Source organism: Camellia sinensis, chromosome 8 (assembly GCF_055761805.1).
Source record: "Camellia sinensis isolate YWXY chromosome 8, ASM5576180v1, whole genome shotgun sequence".
NCBI lineage: Eukaryota > Viridiplantae > Streptophyta > Magnoliopsida > Ericales > Theaceae > Camellia > Camellia sinensis.
The window spans coordinates 163,171,457-163,189,897 of record NC_138968.1 but is presented as its reverse complement, the minus strand read 5'-3'; the positions used below and the strand labels follow the sequence as shown (position 1 = coordinate 163,189,897).

Below are 18,441 nucleotides of genomic sequence, written 5' to 3'. Positions count from 1 at the left end.
GATAGGCGATCTTTAAATAAAAATTTAATAATTAAAATAGAAATGCAAGTATTTGTGCCTTTAAGTCCGTTTCAAACAATAATTTGTTCAATTCAGGAAGCATAATATTAATTTTTTGGCTTGTGGATGAAAAAAATTTAGGCGTCTAATGATTTTAGACCCCTTTGAATGGTCAGTTGAGCAATTGGAACGGGCATCTGTTTGTACCAAAAATAATAACCAAGTGTGGAGGGTTAATAATCACGCGATGCCACGTCGACACATACATTAAGCCCTTGTAACAAATTAAAAAGACCTTGCAGCAAAGTATAATCCCCATTGTGCCATGACATGAATTTAGTCATAACTCATTTCTGTTCATGGTTTTGGGGCATAGGCTATCTCATCAGCGTGATCAACCAAATAAAGCTTGCAAGTATAGAAAGGGGAAGGGACAGTGGCAAACAGATTACATAATAGGTAATACAATCAAATATTTCATCGACACATACAAAGGATTGACGAAGCAAAACCAAGAAAATGACACCCACAATCAAACAAGAAGCACAATTATCATCAAGTTTAAATCATATCGAAACATATTCCAGCATGATCCATCACAGCTCCACTACAGCTCCAGTCTACTGGAAGAATATATGGTGGGGGCAGGGCATTGATGAAGAATGCTTTGCTGTCAAAGCCCCTCTCACCAGCTCAAGAGCTTCAAGCTTCCGCATAGGTAGATTGCATGCAGCAAAACCATTTTTTCTGCAAAGAACGCAGTCGTAATGTCAAAAGAGAGCAAATATATCAGGTAAAAAGTGTAGTCCCATCAAACTACCCCAAAATAGTCTTGGTAAGCAAACTCACAGAGGCAGTGCAACGGTGGTTCTGGTAATTGAAAGGGTATCTTGCTAATTATTACCATTCAGTACTCTCAAAAGTTGATATATATATTGTCCCTATGCAGCTCGCAGAAGTGGCAATCATCCCAACTAGTTTAATATTTGGGCTATCGCAAACCTAAGTATTCTTTAAAATGACTTGGAGTCCCACATAACTCAGCCATCTGAACATTGAAAATTTCAACATTCAGGAGCTACCAAGTATGCAATTTAACAAGATATGTCCAAAATTGATGTGAAAGTGAGAGGTGTTGTGCTTCATGCTTATTATAGAGTACAAAGAAATTTTGAAACAGAAATGCTAGAGACCCAAATTTTAAGTCCCACAATTCACCAACAATGACACAGCAAGGGAGTTTTTCTTTTTTTCTTTTTAGAATGTCATAGCAAGGGAGTTGAGCCTTATATAATTGAGTCAAAAGTTGACACATAACGTGTCATGTCATTAAATTGTGGGTCTCAATCTTTTTCCAATATTTATAGGATAAAATTTAGCTCACAATTCTCAGAGGTGAAAATGGCCAAGGGTAGGACCTTGAGAAACAAACAGACTCTCGATCATTGCATTACTAAAAAGCAAAACAGGGCAATCACTTTTTTCCAATAGATGATAGTATCATGATCGATATTCTCTAATGTAACATGATGTTAATTAAACCAAAATATTAGCTTAACTACTAAGACTTCATTCTAAGTATTACAGGTTAACTATAAGAATATTTTCACCATACAACTCATCTGAGGCCATATCTTCTATTCCCCAGTATCTGCTCACAAGTTATCGTACTCATTAAGTAAAGCTCAATGCTAGCTTTCTTAAAGAAACCCTTCTAAAAATAGGGAAAGAAAACAGATATATGGATAACATTCAAGTTTCAAAGCAAACCAAAGCGGGCAAGTAAGACTAAGGTAGAAGTAAAGCGAGCCAAAACTTACAGACTGAGGCTTTCCAAGAGTTGCCCCATGCTTAAATGCAGTTTCCTCCTTTGTTGGTGATTCGGGCTTGCCTCCTGTCTTTTTCTCATTCCTAGCCTTGTTGAAAATTACTGTGAATCCCTCAGCTGACGCTGGGTCATTGACATCCCATTCACCAAACTTGGGCAATGGTCCACCTTTTTCCTGTGGAATTGAAGATTTCACTTTTTTGTAGTTGTCTCAAGACAGAAAAAAGCCACAAATAAAAACATTCATATATTATCAAATGCATAATCCTTCGAACAAGAAACCAATAGTCTCAGAGATTACACAAGCTTGGTGTATGATCAAATATGACTTGTGAACAGCTACAGGGAAACATGATACAATAAAGACTACATATTGGATATGGATGGATAACATTACGAATCACCTCAAAGGCAGCAATTTCACATAACAAAAAAGAAGGCAATACAATTAATTTAAGCGGCTAAGACACTGTAGCACTTCAAAAATAGTCCACAAATCCCAATAAGCAAACTTACAATCACAAAGCACAGTTGGCATAAAGAACATTATTTGTGTGATAAAAAATCAATTGACAGGAAAGGTACAACATCTGTCTTAGAAGGAAAAATTCAAAACTATTCTCGATACCAGGGTCACCAATTCTGGCAAAATATTTCAACCATGATTAACTTCATAATCAAACAAAAATGTTCAAGCACAGTGAAACTGTGGGAAATGGTCCATATACAACATCTAAACAGAACAGTGAGTGCAAAAACTGAATTCAAACGGGAAAATCACTTTGATCCATCAGTCCGATAAAAGGCACATATAGAAAACAGTTCAGTACCATGCTCTGGCAGAAAGATTTTGTGCACGCATACATATATAAGGGTTTCTCTCTGGCTATTTAGCTGTCAACAAATATCAGATTAGAAAACCTTTTCATTATATACTTGGAAGTGACATAATTTGTTGGTCATCCATAATATTTGTATAACAGAAGTGCCACTTTCAACCATATGAGTAGTGGAACACAATCTGAAAGAAACAGAGAAAATAGAAAGGAAAAGAAAAAGGGCAGATGCTACTGACCCCTTTCAAATAAATCTCAACCTCTCTCTCTCTCTCTCTCTCTCTCTCTCTCCCTCTCTCTCTCTTCTGTATGTTTATTTGTTGCCGTGATCTATAAGAAACAACAGCAATTGACTGCATCTTGTGGTAATGCCAGTTTCTTAAGTTCCACCAACATGCTGAGAGGTTTTTCATGTGATTTCTAACTCTTTTTTTTTTTTTTTTTTGAGAAGCAACAAAAGATATATATTAATAAGGAAAAACAGTAACATAGGGAGGCCAAGATGTCCTCAAACAGAAATGAAAACAACAAAATAACAGAGCAAATAAATAGACATCCCTAAGACTAAGACCGACAAATGGTATTTTTTTTTTTTGAGAAGCAACAAAAGATATAACCTAGTAAACAACAATTTGGCAACATCGGCTGATAGTTACTCTATTTTATTACACTTCATATAAATATTTACCTAAAAAACAAAAACACAAATCCATTTTCAACAGAGTGAGCCGAAATTCCACAAAGCACACAAGATGACATGAGACAAATTAGATGAGATATCAATTAGCAAAGTTTAAAATGCACCAAAAAAAAAAAGGGGGCTCTTATATGATGTAAAACTATACGACACGTAACCTCTGCAGAGGTGACCCTGCTTCATAATAGTTAGAAGCAAAAAATTGAACGCTAGTCTCTTGGGCCAGCTTTCTTAGACAGCCTCCATGAAATGGGCTACAGCTCTTAGGTAAATATAATCCTCAATGGGTATATGAAACCCACACATTCATAACTAAAAGCACAGTACTTTTACCCATGTGAAATTAAAATGCCAAAAAATAAAAAAATTATACATTACAAATGAAATTAGCATTGTTGCATATGAAATGAACCAAAAAGAGAGTCACGATGTATAAAACCATTCTTTATAAAACTACAAGAGCCCGTAAAGCGAGAGACATGAGAAAATATCTGCAAAATCCCACAGCCGAAAAATCCAAAATCCACACTTGAAATAGACAACAAAAACATCATCAGACAATGAATTTTAATTACCAAATTAAGTCCGATCTCTCATCGTTATCATTTTTCGTTATTCCACACTGTCAATAGCACAATACTCAGTTAAACCCTAATTAAATAAATTCATATCTTTTTTCAAAATCGCATTTTTCGTTTCCCCTAATATTTTTCTGATACACCTGCGCATATGTGAATAACGATCATAGATAGAGCTAATCACAAAAACCAACCAAAAAGAAGCAAGAAACTCATATGAACCTCAAATCAAATCGAATTGAAAGAAATCTACTATTCCAAAATCAAAAATGGATACAGAACACACACACACACACGCACATATATATATATGTAAAAGTGATTCGTTTCGTTTTCGTACCGCCATGTCTTCTCGCAGAGAAAAAAGCGAGTTCAAAAATTGAATTGTGTGCCTCTTCGTTTGTCTTCTTCTTCTTCTAACTCAACAGAAGAGTCGATAGATAGATTCCATATACAGCTGGATCGAGAGAGAGGTGGGGCTTGACACCAGGTACGCCATGTGAGAGAGAAGAGGAAAGTGGGACCGATCATGATGATCGAACGGCCATCATCATCAACCATAAATGAAGTAGAAATCTCCTGCACTCGGATTCACCTAAGGAGCCTAAGGAGCCCTAAGGTCAACCAACCCACAAGACGTGCTTATATATAAATTGACCTAATTTGTTTGTATAATGTGTCCACACAAAATTATCGTATATTTGGTTAATTAATTATAAGGCACATTCACTTTTATTTACATTGTATTTTTTTTTGTTCTTTAAGTTAATAATTATTTGGTATATTGATTTATGAAAATAATTTTGAATAACATTATTCATTTGATTAATTTGTAAATTTATGTTGAGATTTAGAAATAATAATTTTTTTTTGTTGAAATTATGAAAAAAAATTATATATAGTTGTATATTTGTACGGAGATAAAATATTCGTCGCTCTCCGTACTCCTCGTGTCCAAGCTCCACGCTGCTCCGAACAATGTCGTTTAACTTGAGAACAAAGCGACGGTGAGCTGCCTAGCGGGTGTGATGCCAAAAAACTCCTCCAACGATCAAGTTAGCACCCTTAGAGAGAAGAAGAGAGAGAGGAGACAAAAGAGAGATAGAGCTCTGGGTCGCCAGACATTCAGACCTGTGTGTGGAGGCACCGCTCAGTCTATATAGCCTTCGCGCACTACTCTACTCGTCATTTTTCTGGATGCGTGGCTGTATTGCCCTCTCTATTATTTACACGTGTACTCGCCAATATTGCCAAACAACATTGGCCAAACTGCCAAACGGTATTGACGCATACCATTGGCGGGCTTCTCTTCTCGCACTCCAATTGGACCACTTGGCAATTTCTACCGAGCTAGGCATAGCCTGGTCAGTTCCAGCCTCAATTCTGGCCGACCTTCAAGGTCAAGCTCAATAACTAACTCGATTTGCCTAACTCCGTTTGTTCTCACTGACCTTGCTCGGCCTTGGACCATCGCTTTACCTAGCTCGGCTTAGCCCGATCCAACTTCCGAACCTTGGGCTAACTCAGTCGCATGATTTAAAGCCTTAGCCAAACTGCCCTCGGCTATGCCAACTCGGTCACGTAATCCAACGGCAAGGCCCAAGTCATAATTAGCTCGGCCCGTTTGCTTGGCACAAACTCCACTCTCAATGTTCATTGAAGTTTATTTCGAAGGATCTATTTTTCTATCATCTAATTTTAACACATTCTCAATCTCTAAATCATGTGAAAATTTAGAGACATATGAATCTCAAGACATAATTGAATGATTAAGGTGTGTTGAGACATAAATATGAAGATAGAGGATTATGTGCTTTCTTTTCCATTATTTATTTCTAACCCTCCCAATTTGTTAGTTTGATCTCACCAAAATATACAACTGGGAGTCGCCAATTTTGAAGATGGGCACTTGGATGTAGGGCTGCAAATGAATAGAATCGTTTGTGAACAGACTCGAACTCGGCTCGTTAAATTTTTTTTGTGTTCGAGCTCGAACTCGAGTTCGAGCTCGTTAAATTTTTACTAAATAAACCCAAATATTCTAAAACTCGACTCGTTAGCTGGCTCATTTAATATTTATTATTTATATACTAAATAATGTAAAAATATATATAAAAAATAAGATAAATATGTTATTTATATATTTAAAAAATATAAATATAAATAATAGTTAACTATATATAGTACATTTATATAATAATTGTAGTACATATTATTATTTTGATAAAATATTGACTTTTTTTAAAAAATATTTATATATATTGTATATATAATTATATAATCAAAATTTTAATTGTAACTTTAGTCTCATATGTAAATATAAATTTATAAATTTTTTGACTCGTTAAGGCTAGTGAATAGGCTCAACTCGAACTCGAGTCAAGCTTAAACCAACTCGGCTCGAGTTCAGTTCGTTAAATTTTTATTGACTTTGAGTTTGAGTTCGTTAAAACCTTAATAAACAAACCCAAACATACTAAAGCTCAACTCGACTCAGCTCATTTACAACCCTTGATGGGTTGAAAAATTCTCATCCGATGCTCAAGTTGAAAGGATACATAACTATTTTAAATTTATTGACAAGTATCCATCCAAATTACTATTGTTTCTACATAGGAGAAAAAGATTACACAAATTCAAGAAAATAAAAAGGTTATGATTATGCTTAATTTTTTTTTTATAAATGGTGTACACAAATTTTTTTATACAATAAACGATTTAAATCGTTAAAACGAGAGTCTCACATGTTCGTCAAATTCTTTAGTTTAGATTTAAAAACTCAAACCATACTTAAGGGATAATTCTTTTTTTCTTCTTAGGTTGTGTTTTTTTATGCTCATAGAAACATTATAAATATGGTTGATGTCAGCATTAGGTGAATCTATAGCTACTCCCCAGCAAGACTCCAATGGCTTTTTAAATTTTTATACAAAAAGAGTCACAAAAAATTACAAAATAAGTCACCAAAAAGTCAAAAAAATAAAAAAATCAATTTTTTACCAACTTTCTAAAACACCACTTTTAGGTACAAACTTTGCAGCCCAACTTTCAATAAATACGGTTGATTATACAATTCAAATGCTTCTACATGGGAGAAGAGGATCACACAACTTTTAATCCGAGGTACGTATACAATTCAAATCCTTCTACTAGTTTGATTAATAAAGCCTTTTGTACAAAAATTAATCAAAAAATAAAATAAAAGGGAAACAAATTGCTTCTGATTATCCACACACACGCATCTCTGTTATTAATAATTGGGTTTTGGTGAGAATTGCTCAATAAACAGAAACACAGTGACTTTGAAGAGCCCATTAATGTGTATCTCTGTTATTAATAATTTGGTTTTGGTGAGAATTGCTCAATAAACAGAACCACAGTGACTTTGAAGAGCCCATTAATCAGGTCAAGCCGAGTAATAATTTATTCAAATATGACTTATATACTGTAACGAGTTGCAGATCGAATCCCCAAACACTGATCCTAGTCCCATGTTTTGTTCTGTTATGTGTACTCCAATCCAGCCTCAGGAGGAGCCAGGGGGTTCAAGCCAACATTTTTTGCAACACAAGACACTCTTAATAAACTGTTTGAATCTCAAATTTGTGACGGTAAAAAACAAGAACAAAACATATGCAAAAAGAAAATTAGCTTATAATTTCATTCACATTCTGTTTCACAAATCTTTACCCAATTTTAAGATTCAAGCATAGCCTAAGGCATGCATGAAGGCCTATCATAGGATTTCATTGATTAGTAAAGAATAAACATGATCCTAAATAAGAGAGAGAGAGAGACAGACAGAGAGAGAGAGACTTCAGGGGAAGTATTGGAATTATATTCTTATTCTTTAATCTGACTACATCTTTCATTTATTGGAGAAAGAAAACAAAAATCGATAAGAAATGGAGCGAAAATTGCACATCATCTACCTTCGAAAACAATAGAGATTAATCTTTTGCGAGCTCTACCGTCATAATTGGCCTGCACAAGAAACAAACCATCAGTTGCACAATACTAGGCTATTTAATGCTTTACATTAACACAAAGTGCTTAACACTGTATTTGGTTGAGAGATTTAAGAAGGGATTTGAAAATGAAAATGAAAATGAAAATGAAAATGAAAATGGAAAAGGTAAGTAAAATGTGAATAAAACATATTTATATTTCACCTAGTTTAACACACATTTTTCTTTTTTCTTTCCAAATCTCTTCCCGAATCCCTCCAACCAAACACGACATAAATATTCACACTCCACAAGGTTGCAAAAACTAGTACCAAAGAGGACTTTTGAAACAGCTTTCCTTAAAATAAAATTAAAAGAAAAAAGAAAAGCCATTACAATCTAACAATTTTGACTAGTCCACAAGATTCCAATGTTGAAAGTCATTGTCTGTTACCATCAGCATCAATGTCAGGTGTTATTTGTTTCTAAGAAACCACTTCTTGCAAGTCACCTACTAAAAACATTTCTCTTGTTTATCATGAGAACATTGGTTTTCCATCAATTAAGAAAAAGGTTGCTCACGCAAAGGAGACATCAGCCAGAAAACTTTCATGCGCCTGCCCGTTACCATAATCCACAAGCTTACCACTGTCTGATTATGTCTTTGATTTTGGAAGAAATGATTTCTTATACTTTGGCCCTGTTTGGTAGGGACTTATTTTCAGCTTATTTCAGCTTTTAGCTTAATTTAAACTATTTTGATGTGTTTGGTTCAGCTTAACAATACAGCTTATAGCTTTTTGTAAGTCAAAATCAACTATTCTTTGAGTGGGGAAAGAGAAACTTAATTTATAAGTCAAAAATTAACTTATGTTCACAGTTATAAGCTATAAGCTGTTAGGCTATAAGTTATAATCACTTTCTCACAGCTCTACCAAACGGGGTGAAACAAAGCCCAAGGATGCTAAGCCACTCTTGACCATAATTACCAACATATGAGGAGTGATAGATACGAATACTAGTTGAAATATACTATTAATGAGACTTACCAAACATAAAAAAGAATTACAGGAGCTCCACAACCAGGGCTGATGCACCTCCTCCACCATTGCAAACACCGCCAACTCCATATTTGCCGTTCTTCTGCTTCAGTACCTAAAACATTACACTTCAAATTAATGCAAAGCCACAGGGAAAACCCTCCATCCCAAGAATTAATAGTCACACAGCAAGAATAGCTATGCAGTATATATTTACATAACATAAAACAGTAATACAGTAGAAATATACCCCCAAAAGCGTGACCAGGATACGGGCACCACTGCAACCGAGAGGATGGCCCAAAGATACAGCTCCACCATGTACATTTACTTTTTCCTACAATCAACATTAAAAAGGCGATTAACAAAACAGGATATGGCCAACCCTCGTGCCCACGAAATTCTGAAGGCAAAGGGTAGTAATAACGAAAGAAGAGCTACACAAAACAAATTCTGAGCAAAAAGTTCAAACAAGATCATTGACCAAAGATTAATAGACTCACTGGATTAAGTCCCAGAAGTTTCATATTTGAAAGGGAGACAACCTGCACAGACCACATGATAAATAAGATTTTAATTAACTCATATTTGACAAATTAGTTGCTAGGTCCATATTATCAATTAGGCATGAAAGCTTACTGCAAAGGCTTCATTAATTTCATAATAATCAACTTGAGAAGCCTCCAAGCCAGCATTTGAAATAGCTTTTGGTATTGCAAGGGCTGGAGCAGTTGTAAATAGTTCTGGTGCCTGCATGGCATATCTCATATCAGCCCCGAGAACATAAAACCCAAAAGATGATAGAAATGAAAATGAGCAACAGAAGAACAATTATTTTTCTTTTTTATGTTCACAGAAGCCTCTAGCATTTATTTAGTCTGCTATATATTGGATAAGCACCTGGGCAGCATCAGCATATCCTGTGATCTTTCCAATCACATGCAACCCAAGCTTAAGTGCTGTCTCTCCACTCACTAAGACTAAAGCAGCAGCACCATCACTGTCAACGTAAAAAATTTTACTTTTAGTAAAGTGTTGCTGTTCAGTTTTTTATAAGACTTGCACAAGAAAATGAATACCACGGTACCACTTCAATGTAACTAAGAAACAGAGCAACTATATCCATCCCAAAAAAGTGCAACCAATTATGTTATCAACTTTAACTATTAGTAGGAAAATTAGATAATAAATTGATGGAGAACAGCACCCTATAACTCCAAGTATGATCATGTACAAGAGTAAGGTTCTTCTAAAATCAATGAGATGCTTTGGAAGGAAATACAGTGAAATAAGTACTATAAGTGAAAAGAAGCCCGTTATACATTGTTCAATCAGGCAAATTGAAAATAAAAAATAAATAACGATTGGAAGGAAATACAGCGAAATAAGCACTATAAGTGAAAAGAAGCCCCTTATACGTTGTTTAATCAGGCAAATTGAAAATAAAAAATAATTAACGATCAAAATGTGGAAGAACAAGCAATAAACCTTATGCTAGAAGCATTGCCAGCAGTGACAGAACCTCCAGTCTCCTTGAAACTCGGTCGGAGCTTCCTCAACTTTCCAGCATCAAACTGGCAACACAGAAAAGCAACAATTGGTAACATTATCAACAACCAGGTATTGAGGCAAATAGAACTGACTGATTCCACATAAATTTTCTTTTTATTTATGTACTTATTTTATTGGGGAAGAGGGGAGGGGGCATTACTACATGTAGACATATTGATAAAATAATTCACCTTTCCAAGACCCTCATCCTTATCAACAATTGTTGACGGTTTTCCTCTTCCTCCAGAAACTTCAACCTGCACATCACCAAATTATGGTTTGCATACTGATTTACAACAAAATTTCATTGGCTTCTCTAGAAACTTAGAACTAGTTATCTGACCGGAACTATTTCCCATGCAAAGGCACCAGAATCTTGAGCTGCAATACCACGCTCAAAGCTCTGAACGGCATAATCATCCTGCACAAGTCATCCAGATATAAGTAATGCAACTTTTATGCAAGAAAAAAAACAAAATTCATGCAAGATGATTCTTGTGAGGGGGAATGAAAGAGAGTGATTAATTACAAATGGAGAATTTCATCATTATAAATTTGAGTTACTCGAAAATAGACCAAATGAGCAAGAAATGTTACATCAACATCTCAATAGGTAGGTTTATAACCAACCTGCTCTTCTCTTGTTACTTTATGTTGTTCTGCACATAATTCAGCACAAACTCCCATTCCATAATCGTTATAAACATCCCACAATCCATCTTTCAACATACCATCAACAAGAGAATCATGTCCAAGTCGAGATCCCTTCCTGCAATTAAATAAAAATTTCAGCACAAATTGCAACATAGGAGGTTCTTCATTAATAGGACTAACTAGGATATTGAAGCAATAAAGACAATAATAGCAGATCAGGAAGTCCAATATTCCAATATCATCCTAGCTAAAAGGAATCAATAAGAGAAGCAATACTTTGAAAACTATTTAAAAAGTATGGAGGTTGAGAATTTGATATGATTTCAAAGATGTTCAAATCAACAAGAATGAAAGTTTAGAATCTGCAGAAATACATAGTACATGAAAGTAAATAACAAATTAGATAACAGTAGACAGCAACATGTCATGTGGATTGTATTTTATATGCATGACCAGAGTCCATGATGTTTAAAACCAATATATCAGCCATTTGAAAACTTTATATACGTCCTAAAATAATGCTATGCTGTGGCAGATCAAAATATTGATGACAAAATAAAGAAAGTTTATGGGTGTTGTACAAGACTTAATGGAGCGGTAAAGTCAGAAACATGTTCGATATGAATTCGATATAGGTATTGGATCTAACACAACTAAGAACCCAAATATCTAGAAAGATGTGATTATTTGTTTCCCAAATTTCTCTTGAGTTATCCATTTAAAAACGCAAAGAAAAAAATTAATTTATTCAACACGCTAAACCCCAAAGAAAGCTTGCCACTCCTCAACCAAAAAAAGTGCAGCATTACCAAATCAAGTTAATCTGTTTGATGTGCCTCTTATGCTCACAAGACATATATAAAATAATTTTTTATAAAAAGTCCATAGGTCCAATATGATTCAAGGTAGACAAAAGTCAGCTTTAATCTGTTTATATATAAATATATATATATCATCTAACTGTCCTGTTGACAATCAGAATTGAAAGAGATTGACAATTTACAATTCATTTCTTTACGTAAAATTTATATCTATAGGATGCATCCCATCATTTGCTTTGAAAAATGACAGAATCCTGCCCAATACAGAGTTCAACTTGAGTTAGATGAGAAGATATAAAGTAAATCTATTTTGAGCTAGAGGGGGACATAAACCTTGCTTCCGCTAGGTATTTAGGGACATTGGACATGCTTTCCATGCCGCCAGCTACAACAACATCATTGATGCCCAACTGGATACTCTGTGCTGCAAGCATAGTTGCTGCAATGACCCAAAAAAAATACTGATATTACAGTCCAATATCGCTTTAGTAGAAAAGAAAATACTGGTTTCAAGATTGAGGTCACACCTTTCATCCCTGATGCACAAACTTTGTTAATGGTGGTACAAACCACTGAATTAGGTATTCCTGCACCTAATGCCGCTTGCCTAGCCGGAGCCTGCCCCAAATTGGCACTGAGGACGTTCCCAAAGAAAACTTCTTGGACAAGTGACGGATCAACATGAGCCCTTTTAAGAGCACCTACACGTTGATATTTCAAGACCAGTTGAAATTACACAAAAAAATAAAAATAAAAATAGAAATTTCAAAGCAACAGAGAATAAAATTGGGGATAGAGAAGAAGTTGCAATCTTACTGCCAATAGCTATAGATCCGAGCTTAGTGGCTGGTAAAGATGAAAGAGAACCAAGAAATCCACCCATTGGTGTACGTGCAACACCCACAATACAAACATCTGCAAATATAAACCAAGAAAGCTGAGCTAAACGGTAGAAAGGTTCTTCCAAATTCAAAACTCAAACAATCATGCATCTCTTAATTGTAAAATATGAGGTAATAAATGTATCACTCAAAAACAAGGAAGCTACTGATTTTCAGTTTTCGAATACTTCAGTAGCCAACTTAAAATTTATAAAGTGGATCTAACATGCTTACGAGTGGCATACCAAAACATTGAATCACAAGATCAAAGGCTGTGTAAAATGTTTTTAAAAGATATAAATACACACTATATACAGATATTTGTGGATGCATGTACATAGGAACAAAACATATCGAACTCCACTATAGACTGATTTTAACATGCATCCAATGACTAACAAACAGTATTCCTCCGTCCTACAAGATCTCCTTTCAAAATAAGTTGCACTTCAAGCATAATTAGGGAAATTAATCAAATCAAAACTCATTATTAGTACTTCAAGCACAGTCAATTAGTGATGAACTATCAATATTATATCCAAATAAATAAATAAATAAATAAATAAAACAATGCACACAAATTGATTAGAGCAAGCCAAAATAAATAAATAAATTGATTACAGCTAATAATAATGAATTTTTCAAATAATAAAACCAGAGCATCTACCTCTAGGCTTTACAGAATCTGCAGATGCTGTTGCTGCTGCTGGAGCCATGATGATGTATGTAAATGAATATCTGTTCCATTCAGACATATCGATTTAGAAAACAACACGATTGATAACATATGTGATCAAGCTTAATGTGTGAGCCCAATAAAATAGCGACTCTGGTGCCTAAAAAACGTTGCATAACGAAAGCATGATGAGCTTTGACTTCAAAACAAAGACACAGCTACGAGAGATCTTCTCACCTCACTTCACTGACCCTACTCAGGTTCAAGTAAAAATTGAGAAAAGAAAACGACGCTTTCCAATCAATTTTCTCCCCTTTTCTCACAGATTTTTCCGAGAAACAAACAAAACACAATCATCTGAAGTTTTTTTAAACCAAAAATAGAAATTTACGCTAGAAAAACGTATCTCAAGCAAATAGTTATATCTCGTCGAAATAAGAAATTAATACAATAATGAGGAAAGGAATATAGGCGTATGTATGTATGTATATGTACGTATACCTAAACACACACACACACACACATATATATATATATAGAGAGAGAGAGAGAGGGAGCTAGATCTAACGTGACAAAGTAATTAGGAAACGATATTTTTATCTCATCCCTGATCGATAACAAAGATCGAAGCTAATATAGATCTTATAAAGCAAATAAGTTTCTTATGCGAGAAATTAGATCGGTGGAAATGCCGAGAAACAGCAAGAAAATTTAGAAAGATGTTGTTGATGCATGTGTTTGCTTGAAGAATGAAGACGAGAGAGTCTACCTGAGAGAGAGTTGAATCCACAGAGCAGTACAGAGAGAGATGGTCAGCAAGGAATCGAACTGAGGTGCGATATATAGAGAGAGGTAGAGCTAGCCAATGGCCGAGCACGGGGAACACGCAGACATGTAAAATTACAAGCGTGCCCTCTTAGACCGCCTTTTTTGACTCACTTGTCCATAATTAAACTCTTAATTAGCGTGAATTTTTTTGCGTTGCCTGATATTAAAGATAATTTTATAAGATAAATGATATATAAGATATTTTTATAAAAGTTAATATTTTTTAATATTTTTATAAAAAGAATTTGATTTAGAAAAGTTTTATTCGACAGAGAAATTTTAATTTTCACATATGAGTCGGATTCGAAATTTCTTTGAATCGTTTGATTTTTTTTATGAAAATATTAAAAAACCTTCACTAATAAAAAAAAAAAAACATTTTAAATATCTCCTCCTATACAAAGTTAAAAAAAGTTGTTTTACTAATTTTCCCTTTAACTAAACTTCAAAGGTTATCATGAAAATAAATAAATAAAATTTTTAGTTACTGCCAAATCAAATGTAAATTATGCGACTGAAAATTAGCCTTATTTGATTTTGATTATTATTTTAAAAAATTTAAATTTTTATTTTTCATATTTTTTTAATAAAACAAGGCGACTTTCCATTTGATGTATAGTGATTAACTCTATTAACCCATGAATATGGTTAATCAGAAGAAATATATATATATATATAATAATGTAAATGAGAATTTCTAAATCCACTCTAAAAAAAACTGAAACCTTCCCATGCAAATGGTTACATGAATGGTCAAATAAGAACATAAAATGATATGGACCTTAAATAATCTATTAAATTTTTTTAACAAATCTCTTAAATAGGTGTGAAACTCACACGAACTCACATATATATGAGTTTCATACCCATATAAAAAATTTAATAAATTATTTAGTGTTCCTAACATCTCTTAATAAGAGAACAATAAGGGTATTCAAAATAACAACTGTAAACGTTTAAAGAGGAGGAGCCATTATTAAATGCTCACATGGACAGTTTTGATAGTTTACAACAACCATGAGTGGTTGGTAAATTAGAGATTTTAGGCCATGTTTGTTTTGCAGTTTTTTTTTTTGGAACAAAATGTTTGTTTTGCAGTTTGAGTAGTCAATTTGGATTATCATGGCTGTGTGCTTGGTAGTGAAATGGGAAAGCGAATTGATAATTCAAAGGGCTTAGTAATTCCTCTCAGTAAAGAAATAAGTATTTTTTTTTTTTGTTACAGGGAAATCCTCCCACTCTCCCGCAGGTCCAAGGCAGCGTCCCATGAGGAGATCACTAGGGTGTCCTGTTGTCCGTTCCGAGTAAGAGACTATAATCTGGAAGCTTGTCCCGACCTCCCAAGGCAAGCTTGCGTCCCATGAGGAGATCACCAGGGTGTCCTGTTGTCCGTTCCGAGTAAGAGATTATAGCCTGGAAGCTTGTCCCGACCTCCAGGGTGTCCTGTTGTCCGTTCCGAGTAAGAGACTATAATCTGGAAGCTTGTCCCGACCTCCCAAGGCAAGCTTGCGTCCCATGAGGAGATCACCAGGGTGTCCTGTTGTCCGTTCCGAGTAAGAGACTATAGCCTGGAAGCTTGTCCCGACCTCCCAAGGCAAACTTCGATTAAGTCAGGACTCGCACAGCGAGGGAGCATTAAACCTAAACCAAGTAGCTGATTAGGCATCCTTGAGATCCAACCTCCTAACCAACAGTGCTTCGCCCAAGAGATTGGCCCAAGGGGGGAATTGAACTTGTGACCTTGGGGCTTAAATCCCAAGGCCTTTCCACAATGCCACTGAACCTGTAAAGAAATAAGTTTGGCTGAGTTTTAAATGGAATTAGAAAAATAGTGCGGGAATTGAATCTATTTTATATAAAAAAAAAATTTATTTTTTTAATTTTATTTATTTTTATCAAGTACACCTATATGTTTTAATATTTGTTTTAGTTTTTCTTAATATAAAAATAATTTATTTATTTATTTTACATAAAAATAATTTAATAATCACATTACTAACCATCACTTATACTATTATCAAAATAAACACACTTTTATTTAATCCACTGACTAACAATCTCTAAATTAACAATTCTCACATTAACAATTTCTTCATTAACTATCATCTCATTAACAATCTCATCCAACTTAATTTACCAAACAAACGTGGCTTATAGTATGGGTCGATATTACTTAGACTTAACTATTTAGAAATAAATTATTTAGAATTATCATCTTGCAATTTAGATATATTTTACACATGAATTTCACACTACACAAATTCAATTCTAACCACACATCATCATTCGGGATAAATTCAAAATAGATAAGGGTAGGTTCATAAACTTATTCTAATTTTCATATTCTTTATTTTAATGCACTTTTTATTATTAAGAAAGTGTTTGGAAAGTGACTATTTAGTTAGTTGTTCAATTTTTTTTATGAAAAGATATGTACAAAAATAGAAAGCGGTGTGATTGGCTATTTAGATTTTTTTACTATTTTAACCAAAAAAATAACACTCCAAACAAAGCCTAAATTATGTTTTAAGATTTATATAGTTTAAATTTTTTAAATAATTTAATAGTTGAAAAACATTTAAAAAATTGAAAAGAGAGACTCTATGATCAATTGTAAAATACGAAATTTAATTAGTTCAAAACTATAATATTTTCATCTAAAATTGTAAAAATTATTTATTTTAAACTAATTAAAATTTATATTTTATTTACTCATTTTGATAATACACTAAGAAAATCAAACTCCAAGCCTCATATGTGCCATGTGGTTGGTAAATTAAAGACTCTATGATTTGCAATATTGTTATTAAACTGCAACATAAATTATAAATTATAGTAGGATTTGCGTCCCTCTTTCTCTTAACGGGAAAATAAATTAATAAAAAAAAAAAAATTAGTGGTAAGATTTGCGTTATCCCAACCCTCGATTTTAGCGACAAATTTGTACTAATTGTTGTCTTTTATTGCCCATCTTGCGTAGTTGCCCATAGGGATGTAAATATGGCTCGGTCTTGTTTCGGTCCAGTTCATGTCGAGTCTCGCAAGCTCCCATTAAAATTCGGGCCGAGTTAGGCCACGAGCTAAAACATTAGGTGCAAGCCTAGGGGAAATTCGGGCCTTGGGCAAGCCAATGGGCCTGGGCTTGGGTTCAGGCTTGGGCGGGTCTGAACATATTTTTTTGTTTTTTTGTTTTTTCTACTAAAATTTTATTATTTTTCACTAAAAAAACACTGGATTTCGGATGGGTTGGGCCTTGATGTGCCTTAAGTGGGCCCATAGGGCAGGCCAGGCCGACTTCAAAATGATGGGTCAAGCCTTGGGCGTGAGTCTCGAATTGGGCTTAGGCCCGGACCCAAACAGGTTGGACTCACTCCGAACCACGGGTGGACTTTGAGTCACTCACGGCCACGAGCAATTTTTACACTCGTACTTGTGCACCATTTTTGCTAGTCCCACCTTATGCTGACTCAAATTTCCTCTTATTTATTTATTTTATTTTTTATTTTTTTGAGCTTAGAAATTTTAAAAATAAAATTTTAGTGTGGCCAATGGCCATGGCCATGGCCCTCTGCCCCCAAGAAAATATCATTGCGAGTTTAAACTATTCCAAGTACCATTCTGTTTAGTTTAGTTTTTATAATCTATTTTATAAAAACATTCAAAATTTAATTTGATAAATAAAAAAAATCATTATTTTAATATGATTTTTAACTTTTTAAATTATATATATATTTGTAGTGTGTATTTTTTATCAAACCAATTTCTAATTTTAAAAAAAATTCAAAAAACTAATTATAAAAACTCAACCATATTACCATTGAACTAGGGGTGTAATTTTAGCCCGTGACCCGTGGGCGGCCCGAAGCCCGCCCGCTGTCCGAGGTGAGCCCGGCCCGTTTAGGCACGAGCCCAAGCCCAGCCTGAGTGTAGATGTCCCCGAACGCCCTAAGAGAAATCCCGTTTTGTTCATTTGGGCTTACTACAGTTCGGGACTCAATGTCACGATCCTGTATATAATCTCGCAGAGTGCAATACAAGATCGATGAATCATCAAAGAGTCCAAATCCGGCAAATCGTTTTGAAAAACTGATTTTTAGAAAGAAG

General features: G+C 34.4%; 2 protein-coding genes across 4 annotated transcripts; both read right to left on the bottom strand.

Annotated features, from left to right (window-relative positions):
• Positions 1 to 418: 418 nt before the first annotated feature.
• Positions 419 to 5,052, bottom strand: LOC114313070 (protein NOI4). 2 transcript variants are annotated; one of them, XM_028259405.2, is made up of 3 exons: positions 4,280 to 5,052; positions 1,821 to 2,003; positions 419 to 1,048 (listed from the first exon to the last, which is right to left on the bottom strand). In XM_028259405.2, exons 1-3 carry the CDS (start codon positions 4,283 to 4,285, stop codon positions 992 to 994), a joined length of 246 nt encoding a protein of 81 aa, XP_028115206.1. In that variant the 5' UTR covers positions 4,286 to 5,052; the 3' UTR covers positions 419 to 991. The 2 variants fall into 2 exon arrangements, with proteins under 2 accessions (XP_028115206.1, XP_028115207.1); XM_028259406.2 differs by having other exon boundaries at positions 419 to 747; positions 4,280 to 4,625.
• Positions 5,053 to 7,755: 2,703 nt separating this feature from the next.
• On the bottom strand, positions 7,756 to 14,484 carry LOC114313068 (acetyl-CoA acetyltransferase 2). Of its 2 annotated transcripts, none has more exons than XM_028259401.2 (15): positions 14,279 to 14,484; positions 13,501 to 13,571; positions 12,769 to 12,867; positions 12,480 to 12,653; positions 12,286 to 12,391; positions 11,108 to 11,246; positions 10,821 to 10,898; positions 10,669 to 10,734; positions 10,415 to 10,500; positions 9,827 to 9,926; positions 9,566 to 9,676; positions 9,430 to 9,471; positions 9,177 to 9,263; positions 8,936 to 9,041; positions 7,756 to 7,923 (listed from the first exon to the last, which is right to left on the bottom strand). In XM_028259401.2, the coding sequence occupies exons 2-14, from the start codon at positions 13,547 to 13,549 to the stop codon at positions 8,952 to 8,954; spliced, it is 1,227 nt and encodes a 408-aa protein (XP_028115202.2). In that variant the 5' UTR covers positions 13,550 to 13,571; positions 14,279 to 14,484; the 3' UTR covers positions 7,756 to 7,923; positions 8,936 to 8,951. The 2 variants fall into 2 exon arrangements, with proteins under 2 accessions (XP_028115202.2, XP_082740866.1); XM_082884740.1 differs by having other exon boundaries at positions 13,747 to 14,320.
• Between the last annotated feature and the right edge of the window lie 3,957 nt (positions 14,485 to 18,441).

What these genes read in the sequence shown, in the direction of transcription:
- LOC114313070 (XM_028259405.2), bottom strand. An exon ending in CTCTTGGAAAGCCTCAGTCT is followed by an intron (nt 1,049 to 1,820) that starts GTAAGTTTTGGC and finishes TTCAATGTTCAG; the next exon opens with ATGGCTGAGTTATGTGGGAC.
- LOC114313068 (XM_028259401.2), bottom strand. Translation starts at nt 13,549, where the DNA reads ATGGCTCCAGCAGCAGCAACAGCATCTGCAGATTCTGTAAAGCCTAGA. An exon ending in AAGTAACAAGAGAAGAGCAG is followed by an intron (nt 10,899 to 11,107) that starts GTTGGTTATAAA and finishes TGACTTGTGCAG; the next exon opens with GATGATTATGCCGTTCAGAG. An exon ending in GGCAATGCTTCTAGCATAAG is followed by an intron (nt 9,927 to 10,414) that starts GTTTATTGCTTG and finishes TTACGTTGACAG; the next exon opens with TGATGGTGCTGCTGCTTTAG.